This window comes from Phycodurus eques, chromosome 2 (genome assembly GCF_024500275.1).
Source record: "Phycodurus eques isolate BA_2022a chromosome 2, UOR_Pequ_1.1, whole genome shotgun sequence".
Taxonomy (NCBI): domain Eukaryota; kingdom Metazoa; phylum Chordata; class Actinopteri; order Syngnathiformes; family Syngnathidae; genus Phycodurus; species Phycodurus eques.
In genome coordinates this window covers 11,991,832-12,010,121 of record NC_084526.1, presented here as the reverse complement: position 1 = coordinate 12,010,121, position 18,290 = coordinate 11,991,832, and the positions used below count along the sequence as shown (strand labels likewise).

At 39.9% G+C, this 18,290-nt stretch overlaps 1 protein-coding gene across 2 annotated transcripts; it reads right to left on the bottom strand.

Moving 5' to 3' along the window:
- Positions 1–191: 191 nt before the first annotated feature.
- On the bottom strand, positions 192–17,618 carry LOC133396996 (nuclear receptor-binding protein-like). 2 transcript variants are annotated; one of them, XM_061667366.1, is made up of 18 exons: positions 17,459–17,618; positions 16,764–17,127; positions 14,311–14,433; positions 14,115–14,216; positions 13,909–13,998; positions 9,377–9,417; positions 9,196–9,290; positions 8,781–8,864; positions 7,497–7,555; positions 7,312–7,410; positions 6,362–6,494; positions 6,065–6,155; positions 5,830–5,880; positions 5,022–5,157; positions 4,878–4,931; positions 4,678–4,741; positions 3,070–3,125; positions 192–2,136 (listed from the first exon to the last, which is right to left on the bottom strand). In XM_061667366.1, exons 2-18 carry the CDS (start codon positions 16,986–16,988, stop codon positions 2,035–2,037), a joined length of 1,605 nt encoding a protein of 534 aa, XP_061523350.1. In that variant the 5' UTR covers positions 16,989–17,127; positions 17,459–17,618; the 3' UTR covers positions 192–2,034. The 2 variants fall into 2 exon arrangements, with proteins under 2 accessions (XP_061523350.1, XP_061523345.1); XM_061667361.1 differs by having other exon boundaries at positions 4,878–5,157.
- Positions 17,619–18,290: the final 672 nt, after the last annotated feature.

Sequence of the window (18,290 nt, the reverse complement as noted above, 5' to 3'; positions counted from 1 at the left end):
TACTGTAATTCTGACATTCTGATTCACAAATGTACGTGATGCTGCCGCCGTATAAACTGAACTCCATCGTAAACAGAGGACCCGCTGTAATGTTGTAGCCACTAAATGCATGATTGATCAGTTATTTATTGTGGGATATCCTCAAATTTCGGGGCTATTGTATTGGTGCACTAAATGTAACAAACAAAGAGTAGATTTCACCCATTTATTTAAGAGCAGTCGTACTTTGCACAGTCTGTCAAGATGCACTTATCAAAAACATGATGACATTTTTGTCATAAACAAAATCCAAATACAACCTTTGGAGGAAAAAAATAACCAGTTCAACACCATCAATACACAGATTCATTTTGTTATACGTAACCTTACTCTAAGTCTACTGGCTAATTATGTGTTGTTGGACTGGACGGGTTCATCAATATGAGCTCTTGCACCTACAATGGAACCACTAAAATCAAATGTTCTGGTCAGACTGTTTGGAATTCGACGAACATTTTCTGGGGAATGCCTTGAACTAAAACCTGGGAGGTGGATTCATTGTGAGACTTCAGCTCAGTAAGAATCCTAAGAACTAAACTCTAAAAAGTGCAGTATATTTTTTGGCATTGTGGATTATAATTTTGGGCGATGTCACCACAGAAGGGTACAAGTGGTGATGATCGGAACCAGATGTGCGATGTTGTAAAGTGCTACATGTATCTGCGTCCTGGTTGCTCAGTACAATATTGCCGAGAACAAAATAAGATTGGAATGTACACAGGAAACGAATTTGTTTTTTAAAGGTAACAATGACAAAACCGGACCCACGCCGCCTGAGCCATCGGCCTGTGGCAGCGCAGTCTCTTGTGCAAATTAGCCATGTCCTCTTCTTCTTCCCCCCCACATACATCTCTGTCCAGGCATTACGGCTAACTCAATAAATTGAGACTGGTAATAAAAAGAACGATATACTGTATATTCTGTCACAAAGTTAAGGGAGACTATACATATTACAGTTGTTTCAACTGAGCTGTACAAGTGACTCTGAGACAGATTACTTTATAATTGATTCCTATTGGAAAAATAGTTTTGAAATGACAACAAAATAGAATTTGTTATTAGGATGGCTTGTTATGACTGTACTGTTTGCCGTGTTTTTGATGCTTGTCATGTGAATTTGCAGACACAGAAGCTCCCAAGGCACAAAGGCAAGAACATTTCAAAGGCAAGACCTGTACAGTATAATATTGTCATTCAACTCAAGTGCATCTGCCATGAAATTAAGGCCAAAAGCCAACAACGCAAAGTTGCGAAGTGGCTCAGATACTTACCATGCTGGTGTGAAAGGATACTAAGTGAGAGGAACACACATTACACATTAAACACAATAACTAACATAAATAAAATGTGTGATTTCCGTGTAAAAGGCACAGACAATAATAAAATACTGTCGGTAAAAATGGTAAAACATCGAATAAGACAAAAGAAGCAAAGTGAGATGAGAGGTTTTTAAAGTGGAGCGACAAATAAAAAAGAACAAGAGAAATCCAGTAACACTGACTTCACAGCCTCTCACAGTTACAGTCAACAGAAACTCGGCAAGATTGTCAACATGCACGTCAAAACACAACCGTGCTCTTGTTCCAAAGGCTTGCTAAACAAGGAATTCAGACATTAACGTTTGTTGCTTTCCGCACTACAGTTGGGAGACTAATACTTTACATTGAACCTGACAGGATGGCCAAACAGCTGGGAATGTGCTGTCGTGTAAAAAGACCAATGACAATCAATCAATCAATGGGTGGAATTACGTGAATTGACGACGCAGAAAGGCCCAGCCTAGCTTATTTGGTATCATTTGGTCTTTGGGTAGATATTGCATTCTGAACCACACATTACATGTGAACACCTCACATGACTTCCACCTGCTGTCCATTCTAAATGCACTTGTGAAGTTCTTCCCTGATGTAACAGAAACGTACACTGTTTTGGTCACATTTCAATCTCAAACTCATTATTTACAAAAAGAAAGAAAATCCAGCATGTTGAGTGCTTTTAAGGGGAAAATGTAACAGACTTGCTCTGGAGCACATGGTGCTGGTTAAGAGCTTGAGTGAAGCTTTCTTGAAGGAGTGAAGCTATTTTGGTTCGGTCCATCTGTGGAGAGAACAGATGAATCGTCATTACAAAAATAAAATAAATTCTGGGAAAAATTAATGCATGCCTGCATGAAGATATGGGCTGCTGAGGTTCATAAAATTACTTTTTTTCCATAATATTGTGACCTTTCCTCTATAAACTACAACGTTATACTCTTCAAATTACTTTTGCCACAAAATTGCTACTTAGTTATTGATAAAAAACTAAATAAAACAATTCCCGTAAAAATACGTTTTTGTCTTCACAATATTGCAATTTACAACTTTTCTCTCAGTACGATACTTTTTTCCCCCCTTACTCAAGACAATTTTTTTTCTTGAAAAACAGCAAATTTTCTCGATTAAAAACAAAACAAACATTACACCTTTTCCCACAATTTCTTCTTGTCAGTGTGGCCATAATACTCCTTTGTAGTTAACCACCTATTAACTTAACAAATACCAAGAAAACGACACGGTCAACAAGGGGCAACAATAGAGGAAATTCACCATTTTGTGTTCTTCCTTTTTGGTGTGCGTCTGTTTATTACTAGAAGATGAGTTCTGTTTGAGAAATGATGCAGTTTGTGTGCTATCCATTCCATTCCTGATTATTCTATGTTGACCAATCAATGCGTCAATGTCTAGAAACACCTTTTAAACATCTTTATCACACTGGGCCAACATTTTTGTACCTTCCCTACCTACTCATCTACAAACGTTCACCAATGGAACTTACCAAAGTGTACTGCTAAGTGAAAATGTGGAGACAGAGTCCATCCACTCTTGCCCACAGTGCTGCACTGAAAATACATTACTGTGACTGGGTGGGTGGGTGTACATATATGCAATAGCAATTGTGCATCAGGTTCTTGAAGTGGACCACACAACAGAGCATGCAGCAGAGTCAGCAGTCGTTTTCCCCTCACAGTAGCACACTAAGTTCACATACCTCACAGATGAAGCCCAGTTGCACCAACTCGCCAGCCAAATCTTGAACATTTTCATCTGCAACCCAAACCGGCAGTTAGTAAACATGTTACTTCACTTTCACCAAACTAGGATATGTTCAAAATTCCTGCTCAGATGGGTTGTTTTTTTTTTTAACCTAAAATCCACATTTGCAAAACAGAGGGATGTTTTATCTCTACTCTACTGTCTTGACTTGTGGCATCATACACATTTTCCAAGAAAAGCCATTTTTGTCATCTTGCAATAGCAAAGGTGGAAACTTGTCTTTACATCTTTAGTAATAAGAGAGTTTTTAGATGTACATCTCACAAGCAAACTATGAAACATATTTATAATGCTTTACTCATATTAAAATGCAATAAATAAATAAAAACACTCGAAAATTACATAGTAATTTGCTTGATTTTTTAGAATATTTTAAAATAAATTTTAGAGCAATTTATCCAAACTTGAAGTACTTCTCAAATCTTTAAAACTTTGATAACCTTTTAAACAATTTCAAGACCCATGATGAGCCTGCAGTACATTTCTATGATCTCGTAGAATGTTGTGAGACTGTTGAATAACACTTGGGTTAAGTCAAAACCATACCTACAGTATATGTCCAATAAAACGTGTTTGTGAGTTTTCTTTTTACTAAAACACGGAGAAAAACTAATAAGCCCTTGTTGTATTCCTGTACATGAAATTCGATTAAAGAAGGTGAATTAATCTATTGCTTTTACTTCAAAAGGAACAAAACTGCTGGGAATATACATGGACATTGAAGGGGATCCATGAACTTGTTACTGAGGAGCACTTTCAAAAACATCTCCTGAGATCGTGAATGGCGGTTAAAAAAAAAAAAAAACAGCAAAAACTGCTTGGCTTTGCGTGGACGTGCAATGTGAGAAAGCAAGTGTGTGTGAGAAAGACACGAAGAGATTAAGTGTCCAAGTGTGTCAGCGACACACAGGAAACTGCAAGCTGTGAAGAGATGGACAGATTTTGACACAAGAGGTGACACCTGTCAGCGGCAGTCTACACTCAGGGCCAGCTCCTCACACACTAGTTGTAACGTTACACATCATACATACCTGTGTGTGCACCGACATTTATTATTCTGACCATTAACACTGCGAGGTTATACATTATTCTGTCATTTCCATTCCATTTGTCACAGGAACACCACCAGAAAGTCACATACGTAAATGTGTGTATATGGATTAGAACCTTTGCTTTTACCATACATAATGCTCTAAACAGATGGGTTCAATTTGGGTTTTTAACAGATTAAAAAATCTTGGGTGAAGAAGTAAAATAATTCCGCCACGCTATCTACTGCAGGAAGCAGTCTGCTTAAAATAAGTTACCACGCTCTGTCAGGCATCTCACGCTCGCTTTCACACATGCCTCAGTGCACACATATGGACACATCCTCCATATTAACCCTGAGTGAGAAAAAATGTGAGAGCACCATTGTAATAAGCAATGGTGTCATAACATCAACAGTAATTATTTTAGCTTCTATTTACATCCAAGCTATCCTTTGCTTTGTGTTAAATAAAGTTGCATTTAGCTTGTGTGTGTGTGTGTGTGTTGAGCTTACGAGGTAACATGTCACAGCTTAGATGTCTGTTCAGCTTGTCCTCCAGCTTCAGCAGCAATGTCAGCTAAAAAAAGATGGAATGTTCGACAACATTATAATATTCTGAGATTATCTTTTTGTACGGAGAAGAAAACAACCTATAGACTTCTTGTTTTGGAGAAAATGCATTGCCAACTTGACAAATATGCATGTAGACTTACATGATATTTGGGTCCCTCCTCAATGAGTTCACCACTGCACTGCATATGAATGACCTGAAGGAGACAGACAGAAAGGTGAATACATTTGCTTCTCATGCCTACTTCCACACTCATATCCAGAAATATGCACTGCGTCATACACACCCGCCGTGTCTCCAGCTCTGCAGGCTCAGGTGTGGGGGACTTCACCAAAGGAATCACAATGGGAGATTTACCATTCTGCTCTTGGGGCTGCTTCGGAGAGGGAAGGCCGAACGCCGTTAGGGGATAAATCCCGTTTCTGATTGAGGAGATGGGGACAGAGATGGGCTTTCAAAGGCTTTGACAATGCAGAAGAAAGACGACTCTGTAAAGTATCTACCTATTACAAGTGACATACAAAAGGAAACTAAAACGAACTGAGTGCAAGTCAGTGAAGCTTACAGGTACATCTCAATAAATTTGAATATGGTAGAAAAATCCATTTATTTCAGTACTCAAATATTAGATTCATTAAACACTTGGGGAAATACTTTTCAGAGGGCAAATTCCTGCGTAGTTTCTACATAAAACATAATTTTCATTGTTTCTTGATTGTCTGTTATGTATTATTCTAGTTTTTAGAGATGGTGAATTTGGGGTTTTCATTTGCTGTAAGCTATAATCATCAGAATTATACATACAGTATATATTTCTAAAATAAATGTGCATAGTGCATCTCCATAATAGGAGTTTCCCTTTTTTGAATTGAACTAGGCAACTAAATTAAGTTTTTGACACCATTCATATGTATTGATATGTACCTGTATTAATGTGTAAAGTCAGAGCACCATTTGAGGATAACAAGGAAAACAGATCACTTCTGCCCCCAAGTGGAGAAACAAGACAGCATCATCATTTGTAAGACAAAACCTGAACAAGATAATCTTATTAAACCAATACATTTTCATCACAAAATGACTTTTCTTCTTACCGCACATCCTCCAGGAACTTATCAAGCTCCAAGGCAGGAAATTGTGAGACCCTAGAGGAAATAAAACAAACAAAACAAAGATATATATAAAGGATCTGTTTGCATAGTTAGGAAGTTCATTTTTTTAAATACTTTTAGTGCATTATTAGCCGATCATCTGCCTTTACAAAAGACAGCTAATTCATTGCCATTATTTTTACACCCAATGATAAAGATCATGAACTGGTGTTCTTACTTGAGCTGAACAACATCTTTCTTGTCAGCGATAATGAGATTCGGGTCCATGTTTTTGGTTATCTCCTCCAGGGCGTTCTCTGGGATCATGTCTGGACAATTGGAAACCATCAACAATCAATCTGCAATATCTCTTTTTCTGCAAACATTTGTTTTCAACTGGGGCCTGAATTATGACGCAAAAATGCTAATATCTGCTATGGCTCCAACACCAGCTGCTTGGGCGGAAGCCAGATGCTATGGTTGTTTATTTTTTACGACAACAAAACACCATATAGTCCGTGTGTCAAGGGCTCACATTGATGACTGACAATACAGTGAGCAGCCAGCAGCTTCAGTAGTGGCACTTCAAACAGAGCCTTGTTAAAGAGCAGCTCTCGGGCGGTGGGTCTTGTACATGGGTCACAATCCAGGCACTTCTGAATTAGCTCCTAAAACGCACACAACACAAAATCTGCTAACGAATATTGTTGCCCTTCATTTCCTTGGGAAGAAAGTGCAACTTGGTGAAATGTTTGATTGAGTTTCTTGTTTTCTCCCCAAATGGGGTTTGGGTTAGATCAGGGGTTGTCATTGATCTTTGTCAACAGTTGCCCTTTCAAGCCATTTGAGACGCTTTTGTGTTTTAGGGCTATACAAATATACTTGAGTACTGACGTCAGCAAAGCTTGCTATGGTAGATGCTGCTTGTAAAGTTATCCAGACCCAATGCTAAACCTAAGCTGTTCTATCCATTCATTCACCCATACATCCATTTTCTACAGTGCTTGTCCTCATTAGGGTCGCAGACATCAAACAACCACTCACTCAATATCATGCCTATGGACAATTTAGAGTCTTCAAAGGCCCTTCCATGTATGTTTTGGGAATGTGGACAGAAGCCAGAGTACCCATAGAAAACCCAGCAAACTCGACACAGGAAGGCTGCAGCAGGGATTCAAACCCCGGACCTCGGGCAGATGTGCTAACCACTCGTCCCTGCCCTGTGCACTCCTCATCGCATTTTTACATAATCGCCCTTCATCTCAAAAGGGAACTATAGCAAAAGATTTCTGCCGAAACTAAAACACATAACGCATGTAGAAAGAAAGGAAGTAAATGGTTGTTATTGCTGCTTAGTGACTTCAATGGGGTTGTTCAGTCCATCTTTTCGAAACAAGGTTGCAAAAACATTTTCATAGCTTTTGTGGGACAAATACAATACGTTCTAGAATGTCTATGTACATTCACACAATGTTAAGGCCTTACCCTCTGTAGTGGGTCCTCCAGCAGCTCTATGGCAGTATTGACGGCATCCTCAGACACAAATGAAGACTCGCCATTTCCCTGGATCTCCAAAAGTGCCATCTGCAATGCACGCATAGTGTATTAACATATTGTGTTGGCCTTGAGCATGCCTCATGTTTCATTCTGTTTGTGGGTTACTTCAGCACCTCGAGGGCACACATGCCGAATGAGTAGATGTCTACAGCTGTGCTCATGTCAGTGACAGCTGCAAAGAGACATCAAGGGGAAAAAAAAAAAAAATAAGAGACAAAAATGTCCGCCACAATCCAAGCGGGAGATGGAGGAATAGTCCGGACATTGTCACAGCGACAGTAAATTAATTTAGCCTATCACAATTTAGGGCTGTACTAACTCATCTGCAGGAACTTGAACTTTGGAAATGGAGGGTCACGCGTTTAGTCTTACTACGGACAAAATGTAAAATGCTAAATAGATGTTGGAGAAATGCTAGTCTGCTTCTTGACTAATGTCAGGTTGCTCTTGAGCAAGGCACCAACTCTACCTCCCCAGCTCAAGAGGTGCTGCACTGTTTTGGCGCCCTTGTCCGCCTGACATCTCTTTCTTGCATGTCTGCATGTGAGTTATCTGCTTCTCTGTGTGGTATGCAACACAAATATATAGCAGAGTAGGAGTTGAACTTCCTACTGAGGGATTTTAACATGTATATCCACAAAAAGTTATATCTTTGTCTAGCTTCCTCTGCTGGTGGAGTTAGGCAGAAGTTTTGCAATAGCCTCTCACACAGAGAACGTACAAAAAGATCACTTCGGAGCTGAAACAAAAGATCCCATATTTATCCGCCTTTGCCTTTTATACAGAACCCAGCAACACACTAAAACGACAACAAAGCCTATTCTATTTAGAGGTGCAACAATTAATCAACAAATAATATCAAATTAATCGATTTTTGGTAATTGATAAAAAGTTTAGACCTTGTTTAACTTAAACTTGTCCAAATCCTCGGACTTTCAGCCTCTTAACATTAAATATTAATAATTATATTGATTATAATAATAAAGCAGTAAATAATGCAATTTATTATAATAATAAAGCAGACTCATTAGCTTTGTGTTTCATTAAAATAAAACATTTGGAAACATCTTTTAGTTTGGAAAACAATTAAACATTTTCTGACGTTACGGACCAAACCAAAAAAAATCAATGTATGTTTGTGCAATTTGAAATTATGTCAAATGTTTAAAGAAAAGGATGCAAATGTAAGTTTTTTAAAAATCTAATTCATCGATTCATCAAAAAAACAACCAACAGAATAATCAATTATTAAAATAATCATTAGTTGCAGTTTTCATTCTATTCTATTGTCGCACCTGTAGGAACTTTTTGTCCCTCATTTTGTGCCAATGTTGTTTATACAGAGCAGAAGTGTTGTTTTTTTTTTTTTTTTAAACATGGTTTTTGTCTTCTCTTACTTCCATATTCCGGGGCAAAGAAATGCAAGTTCTTCTGTTCTTCATGGCATGTCTTCACATGGTTGTTGATGATGTCTGGAGCAACTGAGTAGAAGAAGGAATTTTAAAAATATATTTATGAATCCGTAAGCGAGCGATAACAAAGAGTGTTTCTGCCATTCAAGAAGTTGAGGATCAATGTTAACTTTTTATCGAGTTGGGTAGAAAATCCACATGCTGTAGTGGTAGCTAGGTCTTTGAAGTACAACACGTGGTTTGTGTACACTGTTTAAAATAGATTTTCTAATTACATAAGTATGCAGTGACAATCAATGTGAAGGGATTGTCAACTACTGAAAACTGTGAGTGTCACTTGGTTTGAAAACAAACTCAAGAGCATGAAACTGGTGACTTTTTTTTTCTTTTTTTAAAGTACCTGATCCGATCTTGATTAGGCCATTGTGCTGGATGAAGATGGTGTCACAAGTCAGGTTGCCGTGGATGATGGGGGGATCACAGGAGTGGAGATAACTGCAGGACAATGACCACAAAAACTCATGTACATTATTTTCCTCTGCCTGCATGTGACCATGATAATGGAGGAACATGTGACCAACCTGAGAGCTGACAGGATGTGTGTGCACCATCTCTTCCAAGCCTGTCAGGAGCACACACACGATGAAAAGGCTTGTTTTCAATATGGCTTATATCTACCGTGCACCACTGCACAAAATCACACACAAAATCTCCAATGTATCACTTTAACCCAAAAGAATGTAAGATTCTTAAATTAGGATTTGCATATAATATAAAACATGGGAACTGTGTTCAATTGTGGAAAAAAAGCATATCACTGTACTGTGTATACAGTTGAAACCAGATATTTACATGCACTATATATGGACACATAACCTTTTCCTCCCTAAAGTCTGACATGAAATAAGACTAAACTTTTCCTGTTTTAGGTCAACTAGGATTACCAAAATCATTTCTATTTGCTAAATGCCAGAATAATAAGAGGATTTTTTTTCCCCGACAATTTTTTTTTTTTTTAACTTTCTTAAAAGTCATAAATACAGTAAGATTACTAATGTCTTAAAAGAATTTGGGAAAATCCAAAGGAGGATGTAATTTGTTTGGAAGCTTCTGATGAGATAGCTGACAACATTTCAGTTAGAGACACACCTATGGATGTATTTGAACTAGGCACACCTGAAACACACTGCTACTTTGTGTAACATCAGGGGGGGGAAAAAAAAAAAAAAAAAAAAAAAATCAAAAGAAATCAGATAAGATTATCAGGAAGAGAATTGTGGACTTGCACAAGTCTGGTTCGTCATGGGTGCAATTTCCAGATGGCTGATGGTGCCAGGACGATATATTTTCCCAGAAACTATCCCGATAAACGAAAGTATTGTTGATTTTTTTTTTATGCCACTGATATAATGTGTGTGCGTGTATAACACACACACAAACACACACAGAGTCCCCTTCAAAAGTATTGGAAAGGCAAGGTCAATTCCTTTGTTTTTGTTGTATACTTAAGACATTTGGGTTTCAGATCAAAAGATGAATATGAGACAGAATTTCAGAATGCCAGCTTTTATTTCATGGTATTTACATCTAGGTGTGTTAAACAAATCTGGACAAAGCACCCTTTGTTTGAACCCACCCACTTTTCAAGTGAGCAAAGGTATTGGAACATGTGACTGAGGGGTGTTTCTAGTTGCTCAGGTGTTGCCTTTCAGATTGATTGCTTGAACATTAAATAGTACTTGTTATTGGCGTTGTGTTTCTGTAAAAACTGTATTTGCTGTTAAGCAAACATGAAGACCAGAGCACTGTCTATGGGAGAAAAGAAAACCATTTTGTAGCTGAGAGAAGAGGGAAAATTGATCAGAGCTATGCACAAACATTGGGCGTAGCCAATACAACAATTTGGAATGTCCTGAAAAAGAAAGAAACTACTGGTGTACTGAGCAACAGACATCGAACAGGTCGGCCAAGGGTACCATCAGCAGTTGATGACATAAACATTGTGAGAGCTGTGAAGAAACCCAAAGACAACAGTCAGTGACATCCCTGCCAACCTCCACAGGGCAGGGCTGAAGGTGTCACAATCCACTGTTCGAAGAAGACTTTGAGAGAAGAAATATGCAGGTTATACCACTAGATGCAAACCACTCATCAGCAAAAAGAATCGGAAGGCCAGATTGGATTTTGCAAAGTTGTACAGAGATGAGCCACAGATGTTTTACTGATGAGACCAAGATTAACCTCTACCAAAGTGATAGAAGGGTGGAGAAAGAAAGGCTCTGCTTATGATCCAAAACACACAAGCTTATATGTGAAGCATGATGGAGGTAATGTCATTGCTTGGGCTTGCATGGCTGCTTCTGGAATGGGTTCACAGGTCTTTATTGACGATGATGGTGGCAGCAGAATGAAGTTTGAAGTCTACAAAACCATTTTGTCTGGCAATTTACAGAAAAACGTATTCAAACTAATCGGGAGAAGCTTCATCATGCAACAAGACAATGAACCAAAACACTGCCAACGCAACAAAGGACTTCATCAGGGGGAAAAAGTGGAAGGTCTTAGACTGGCCAAGTCAATCACCGGACCTTTACCAAATAGAGCATGGATTTTACCTCCTGAAGAGGAGACTGAATGGAGAAACCCCCAGAAACAAACAAGAACTGAAAGAGGCTGCAGTAAAGGCCTCGAAAAGCATTTCAAATGAAGAATGCAACAGTCTGGTGAAGTCAATGGGCCACAGGCTTGATGCAGTTATTCCAAGTAAGGGTTATGCCACTAAATATAAAATATTATTATTCATCCATCCATTTTCTGAGCCGCTTCTCCTCACTAGGGTCGCGGGCGTGCTGGAGCCTATCCCAGCTATAATCGGGGAGGAGGCGGGGTACACCCTGAACTTACTTTGAGTTAATTTCATGTCTTTTCCAATAATTTTGCTCACTTGACAAGTGGACGGTTTCAAACAAAAGGTGCTCTGTCCTGAGTTGTTTAACACATCTACACGTAAATACGATGACTTTTGTCTCATATTCATCTTTTGATTTGAAACCCAAATGTCTTCAGTATACAACAAAAATTAAGGAATCGACCTTGGCGTTCCAATACTTTATAAGAGCATTTTATGCTCAACAATATTGAACATTGGCATTGAAATGTAGAATGATAAACATCTTATATAAATACAAAATATAAATGAAAGACTCAGGCTCTGTTCACAAAAATATAATTATAATTATACTTTAAACAGGCGGCACGGTGGGCGACTGGTTAGAGCGTCAGCCTCACAGTTCTGAGGACTGGGGTTCAATCCCCGGCCCCGCCTGTGTGGAGTTTGCATGTTCTCCCCGTGCCTGCGTGGGTTTTCTCCGGGCACTCCGGTTTCCTCCCACATTCCAAAAACATGCATGAATTGGTGACTCTAAATTGCCCGTAGGTGTGAATGTGAGTGCGAATGGTTGTTTGTTTGTATGTGCCCTGCGATTGGCTGGCAACCAGTTCAGGGTGTACCCCGCCTCCTGCCCGATGATAGCTGGGATAGGCTCCGGCACGTCCGCGACTCTAGTGAGGAGAAGCAGCTCAGAAAATGGATGGATGGATATACTTTAAACAAATAGTAAACATTTGGCAAAATGGTATAGAGAGTCATTAATACCTTAACAGGCAATATACAGCCAATCAAGTTTCCAGTTGGTATGAAAAAAAAAAAGTGCAAAGTCACAACATTAATTTGGTAACAGTAACAACAAATAATATACCAAAAAGCAGATCAAAGTAACCTGTTTTGCATAAAGATTCACACTGCCTATCAAAAGTCTCAACAGCGTTGAATGGCTGCATTTCTTTCACTATAAAGCAAGTAAAGCTACCTGTGAGTGTGCGCCATGTTGCACTGTCACGTTGATATTTGCATTTTTGGGCAAAGGCATTCCAAATTGCATGGGTGGGATGGTTGTGTTTTAAATGCACTCCGGGGTTTGTTATGTTGCCAGTTTTTGTTGCGACTTTCATACAAATTTGACATACCGGCTCACTGATGTTAGCGGGCTCGCCGCATTCATCTGGCTTGAATCCAAAATGTTCTCACAGCGTTGCTGCGGCATTCGGCTTTGGAACTAATTCTATTTGTGCCGCTCAACTTTCTATAACTGTACAACTACAGCCGTCGTAAAACTTAGCTTTGAGCATGCTATTTCCTTCTCTCGCTCTGCTTCAACGCTGCCCATAGCCGTCCTGTCTGTCTCTGTGTGTGTGTGTGTATGTGCACGTGTGTGTGTGCGCATGTGTGTGACTCCAGCCTCCCACAGTGAGAAGAAAGTTGACTGACAGGAGAGGGAAAGAAGCAGTAAACAAACATGCATGCAAATGACAATTTATGGAGTCCGGAAAAAACTAGCGTGTCCATTTTATTTAACGAACGATAAGTCGATATAGTAATTATTGTGACAGACCTAGGAAGGAGATGGGTTCTGTGTTCCAGAGATAAATGTGCTTCGGTCTCAAATATCCATTTCAACCCAAGAACAAAATCAAAAGACCTTGCGAAGATGCTGGCGGAAACTCTTAAGAGTGTTTCATGATCCACAATTCAACTTTTGATTTTGAAGAAAGCAATGAATAATTGTCCCCCCCAAAAAAATCCTCTCAATATTCAGGTATTTAGTGAATAGAAATCATTTTGGTAATCCTAACTTACCTAAAACAGGAAATGTTTAGTCTGATTTCATGTCAGACAGTGAGAAGAAAAAAAAGTCTGTCCTTCTATATAGTGTATGCAAATATCTGGTTTTAACTATATTGCACATACAGTGTAATGGGTGGAAATATGTCTGTGCTTGCACTGAGACAGACCCCTCAGATCTTATCCAGCACAAATTAACTCCTAAGTGCTCCTGCACCCCAAAACTGGTTTCACATCCCAGTCTTTGTGTTCCAATTCCTTAATTCCAAAGGTGCACCAAACAAAGTTTAAATGTGGGCTGTGTCAAAAGTTGAACACACTTATCCTCAAGGTTCAACCATTTTCCCTGCATTTGTTATACCTGCTGAATTCTTGCATTGCTTCATTAGATAGCACTTTTTTTTTTAATGACAAATTCACAATCAGTTATACCTTTTCATTCATGGCCTTGTGATTCTTTTTGGTCTTCTTCAGAAACTGCTTTAAACTTCCCGATGACATGTACTCAGTAATGAAAATCACCTAAGAGAAGAAGTGGTGCTTGTATGAAAATTTAGATGAAGAATAAATATAGAATATAAGAATAAAATATCTATCAATGAAGACACTAAAACGTGTATTCAGTTGGCACGACTCACCCGGGCCCGGTTCTCCTTGGTGTCGATCCAGTACTTGTGGAACTTGACAATATTGGCATGATCTAAATGGATCAGGTTATCAAAAACAGCCTCGACCTTCTCCTGAACACATCGTGCAAATATAAAGTAAACAAATCACCACTAACAATTGACCCGTTGTACCCGACTATTTATTTGATGTGATACGAGGCCTGACCTCCAGCAGCTTGAAGTTCTTCCTTTCTGAGAACATGACTTCATTCCACACCACCTCCACCCCTTCCTCGGTATCCATGGCCAAGTATGCCGTGTCTATCCCGGGAACATTTCGCTGATTCACCTAAGAATAAATCAATCACAAGATTCGATTTTAACTGCATGACAACAACAATAACCACAATACATGGATAAAAGAAATGTTTTTGTTGTTGATAAATGATTGGCTAACTATTATAATTACATTAATTGGAAATAATACTTTTAACATGAAAATACATAGAGTATTTTATATACATTTTACCTTTATTTATTTATTTAACTTGATCTATGAATGACCTGTCCATTTAAAAAATTAAGTCCGGACCTCGAGCACAGAGGTTTCAACAGCCCTGCTCTAAATTGTCAATAGGTATGAATGATAATGGTTGCGTCTTCATGAGTTTGTGGCCTCATTCCAGAAAGTAAATGCCCCAGTCTGCTTTCTTCACAGGGTTTGTTTTAGCCGCGTCCAAAAAAAATCCAGGAAGCTGAGATGGTGAAAAACAGTTATAAGTATTCAGACCCCCTTACATGTTTCACGCTTTGTTATATTTCAGCCATTTGTTAAAATCATTTAAGTTCATTTTCCCCCTCATTAATGTACACAAAGGACCCCATATTGACACAAAAAACAGAATTGTTGAAATTTTTGCAGATTTATTAAAAAAGAAAAACTGAAATATCACAAAGCGATAAGTATTCAGAGCCTTTGCTGTGACACTCATATTTAACTCTGGAGTACAGCTGTGTTTGATTATACTGATTGGACTTGATTAGCTAAGCCACACACCTGTCTATATAAGACCTTACAGCTCACAGTGCATGTCAGAGCAAATGAGAATCATGAGGTCAAAGGAACTGCCTGAAGAGCTGAGAGACAGAATTGTGGCAAGGCACAGATCTGGCCAAGGTTACAAAAAAATGTATGCTGCACTTAAGGTTCCTAAGAGTACAGTGGCCTCCATAATCCTTAAATGGAAAACGTTTGGGACGACGAGAATTGTTTGTAGAGCTGGTCGTCTGGCCAAACTGAGAAATTGGGGGAGTAAATCCTTGGTGACAGAGGTAAAAAAAGAACCCAAAGACCACTGTGACTGAGCTCCAGAGATCCAGTCGGGAGATGGAAGAAAGTTCTAGAAAGTCAATCATCACTGCAGCCCTCCACCAGTCGGGGCTTTATGGCAGAGCGGCCCGACGCAAGTCTCTCCTCAGTGCAAGACACATGAAAGCCCGCATGGAGTTTGCTAAAAAAAAAACACCTGAAGGACTCCAAGATGGTGAGAAATAAGATTCTCTGGTCGGATGAGACCAAGATGGAACCTTTTGGCCTTAATTCTAAGCGGCATGTGTGGAGAAAACCAGGCACTGCTCATCACCTGTCCAATACAGTCCCAACAGTGAAGCATGGTGGTGGCAGCATCATGCTGTGGGTGTGTTTTTCAGCTGCAGGGACAGGGAGACTGGTTTCAATCGAAGGAAAGATGAATGCGGCCAAATACAGGGATATCCTGGATGAAAACCTTCTCCAGAGTGGTCAGGACCTCAGTCTGGGCCGAAGGTTCACCTTCCAACAAGACAATAACCCTAAGCACACAGCTAAACTAACAAATAAAATAACGTGGCTTCAGAACAACTCTGTGACTGTTCTTGAATGGCCCAGCCAGAGCCCTGACTTAAACCCAATTGAGCCTCTCTGGAGAGACCTGAACATGGCTGTCCACCAACATTCACCATCCAACCTAACAGAACGGGAAAGGATCTGCAAGGAGGAATGGCAGAGGATATCCAAATCTTGGTGTGAAAAACGTGTTGCATCATTTCCAAAAAGACTCGTGGCTGTATTAGCTCGAAAGGGTGCTTCTACTAAATACTGAACAAAGTGTCTGAATACTTATGGCTGTGTGATATTTCAGTTTTTCTTTTTTAAGAAATCTGAAAACATTTCAACAATTCCGTTTTTTTCTGTCAATATGGGATGCTGTGTGTACATTAATGATGAAAAAAGATAAACTTAAACGATTTCAGAAAATGGCTACAATATAACAAAGAGTGAAACATTTAAGGGGGCCTGAATACTTTGTTAATTGTTCTCAGTCTTTTCACTTTTCCAGCACATACCTTCAAACATTTTTAACGTATTGAGAAACAAAACACAAAAATGACTTGAGTGCGGCTTTGACTGTAAAAATACTCAAAGTGCAATTAATTGGGCCTGTGTTTTATTGTTTATTGATACTACTGTATTGACAGTTGAAGTAATGACATGCTTGTTTTCCATCTGCGCATGTGGGGTGGTGAGAGGGCATCAAACGGGGGTTTGCACTGGGTCCCGTGAAAACTCTGATCGCCCCTGCGTCTACCTATCGTCCATCTATTCGCCTTTTCGTCCGTCCAGCCAAGATAGAGTCTTACCTCCTCTCTGCGCTTCTGCCAGCGGCCGCAGGGACTCTCCTCGAGGATTTCGGACTCGTCTTCACTTTCATCCTCATCCTCAGTGGTGGTGGAGCCAGAGGGCTGGGCGGAGGCCCCGCTTGGTACCTGATGAGCATTACAAGTCACGTGCCCCCCCGCCGCCGCGGACTCGGTTTTGTTGGCCTCAGCGGCCGTGGGTCCTTTCCACTCTGCCTCCGCAATCATGGCACCACTTCCCCCAGGCTGGGCTGTCCTCCTCTCCGCTCCTGCGACTGAGCTGTGCGAGTGACGGACGGCGGGACTCGTGCTTTGAGTTCCTCACACGTCCATCTTCTCACAAGGCTAGCCTTTAGATCCCTGGAGGCTGCAAAGACAGTTAGGTTAAAGTGGGAATACTTCAGAAGGAAAAGGCTCAAACAACAACACACAGCCTTGACTCTTAGTCCTTCTCTGGGTGTCCTTTTAAGATAGCTGACCGAAAAGAACGAGTTTTGCTCAAACATAACAGATATGTTCTTCGCTAGTACACACTTTCCGACTTTCACTACCGGTCTGCTCGCTCGCGTCCACGTTCGTCGTTAAAAGACGTCGTGTCTTCACACTTCTTCGCTAACTTTCACAGCTAACAAGCTAGTAACAGGTAAATAACCATATCGCGAGGATGACATTAGAACGCCGCACACGACAGAGTTTACCGTGTAAGCACGACGTCGACGCCACGTTCAGTGGTGCGGGGGGGTTACATGTTCTTGGAAAAGCCGGTGAAAAGGCAGCAAAAGTAGTAAAAAAAGAGACATTTAGACGACTTGCTGGTGGTTTTCAAGTGTCCTCCTGTGGCAGGCAGGCACGAGTGGGAGGGGCAGGCAGCACTTGAGGAGCACATTTTTGCGCAAGCAGCACGCAGACAACACGTCACACGGCTCCGGACACGCAGAAAAGTCACTGGTTCATCAAGTTCACGCTCCCAATGAAGCACATCAAGTGCTAGCCACTTTAGTGGTTGAATAACATGTTTATTGTTTTTTTTTTTAATACCAGCGCTTCACGATACAGACGTTAGTGTTCCTTTCATGACATGTGAAAGAATTCCATTTAAAGACAAATTCTTATGCAAATACATTGACAAAATAATTCCCCCCCACCCCCCCCCCCCCCTCCCACACATACATTAGCCACGTCTTATAGCTACGTAAATCGTGCCAATTCCTATCAGTCAAAAGCAAAAAAAAAAAAAAAAAGAAAAAATACTTTGAAGATTAGTCAAGATAGTTCACATCTCAGTCGGCCACCCATGTTTTGGCTGTTGCTCGTGTGTTCTGATCTAGGGCCACATGATGTTTTTTTTTCAATTTATTTTTAAACATACACATGGTCCAGGTCATTCGTAGATTCGGGGAAAATAAAATAGTTAGAATGCCTTTATAAAATACCTTATTTAAATCATGGCAATCATTCTCATGTATTCATTAATGTTGAATTTGAATTGAATTTATAATACCTGAACAATGTATTCATTCCAGTTTATAA

Coding starts and splice junctions, on each gene's coding strand:
- LOC133396996 (XM_061667361.1), bottom strand. CDS start 16,988: ATGATTGCGGAGGCAGAGTGGAAAGGACCCACGGCCGCTGAGGCCAAC. Junction 14,434..16,763: donor GGCAGAAGCGCAGAGAGGAG/GTAAGACTCTAT, acceptor ATTTATTCTTAG/GTGAATCAGCGAAATGTTCC. Junction 9,418..13,908: donor ACAAGGCCATGAATGAAAAG/GTATAACTGATT, acceptor TGCTCCTGACAG/GCTTGGAAGAGATGGTGCAC.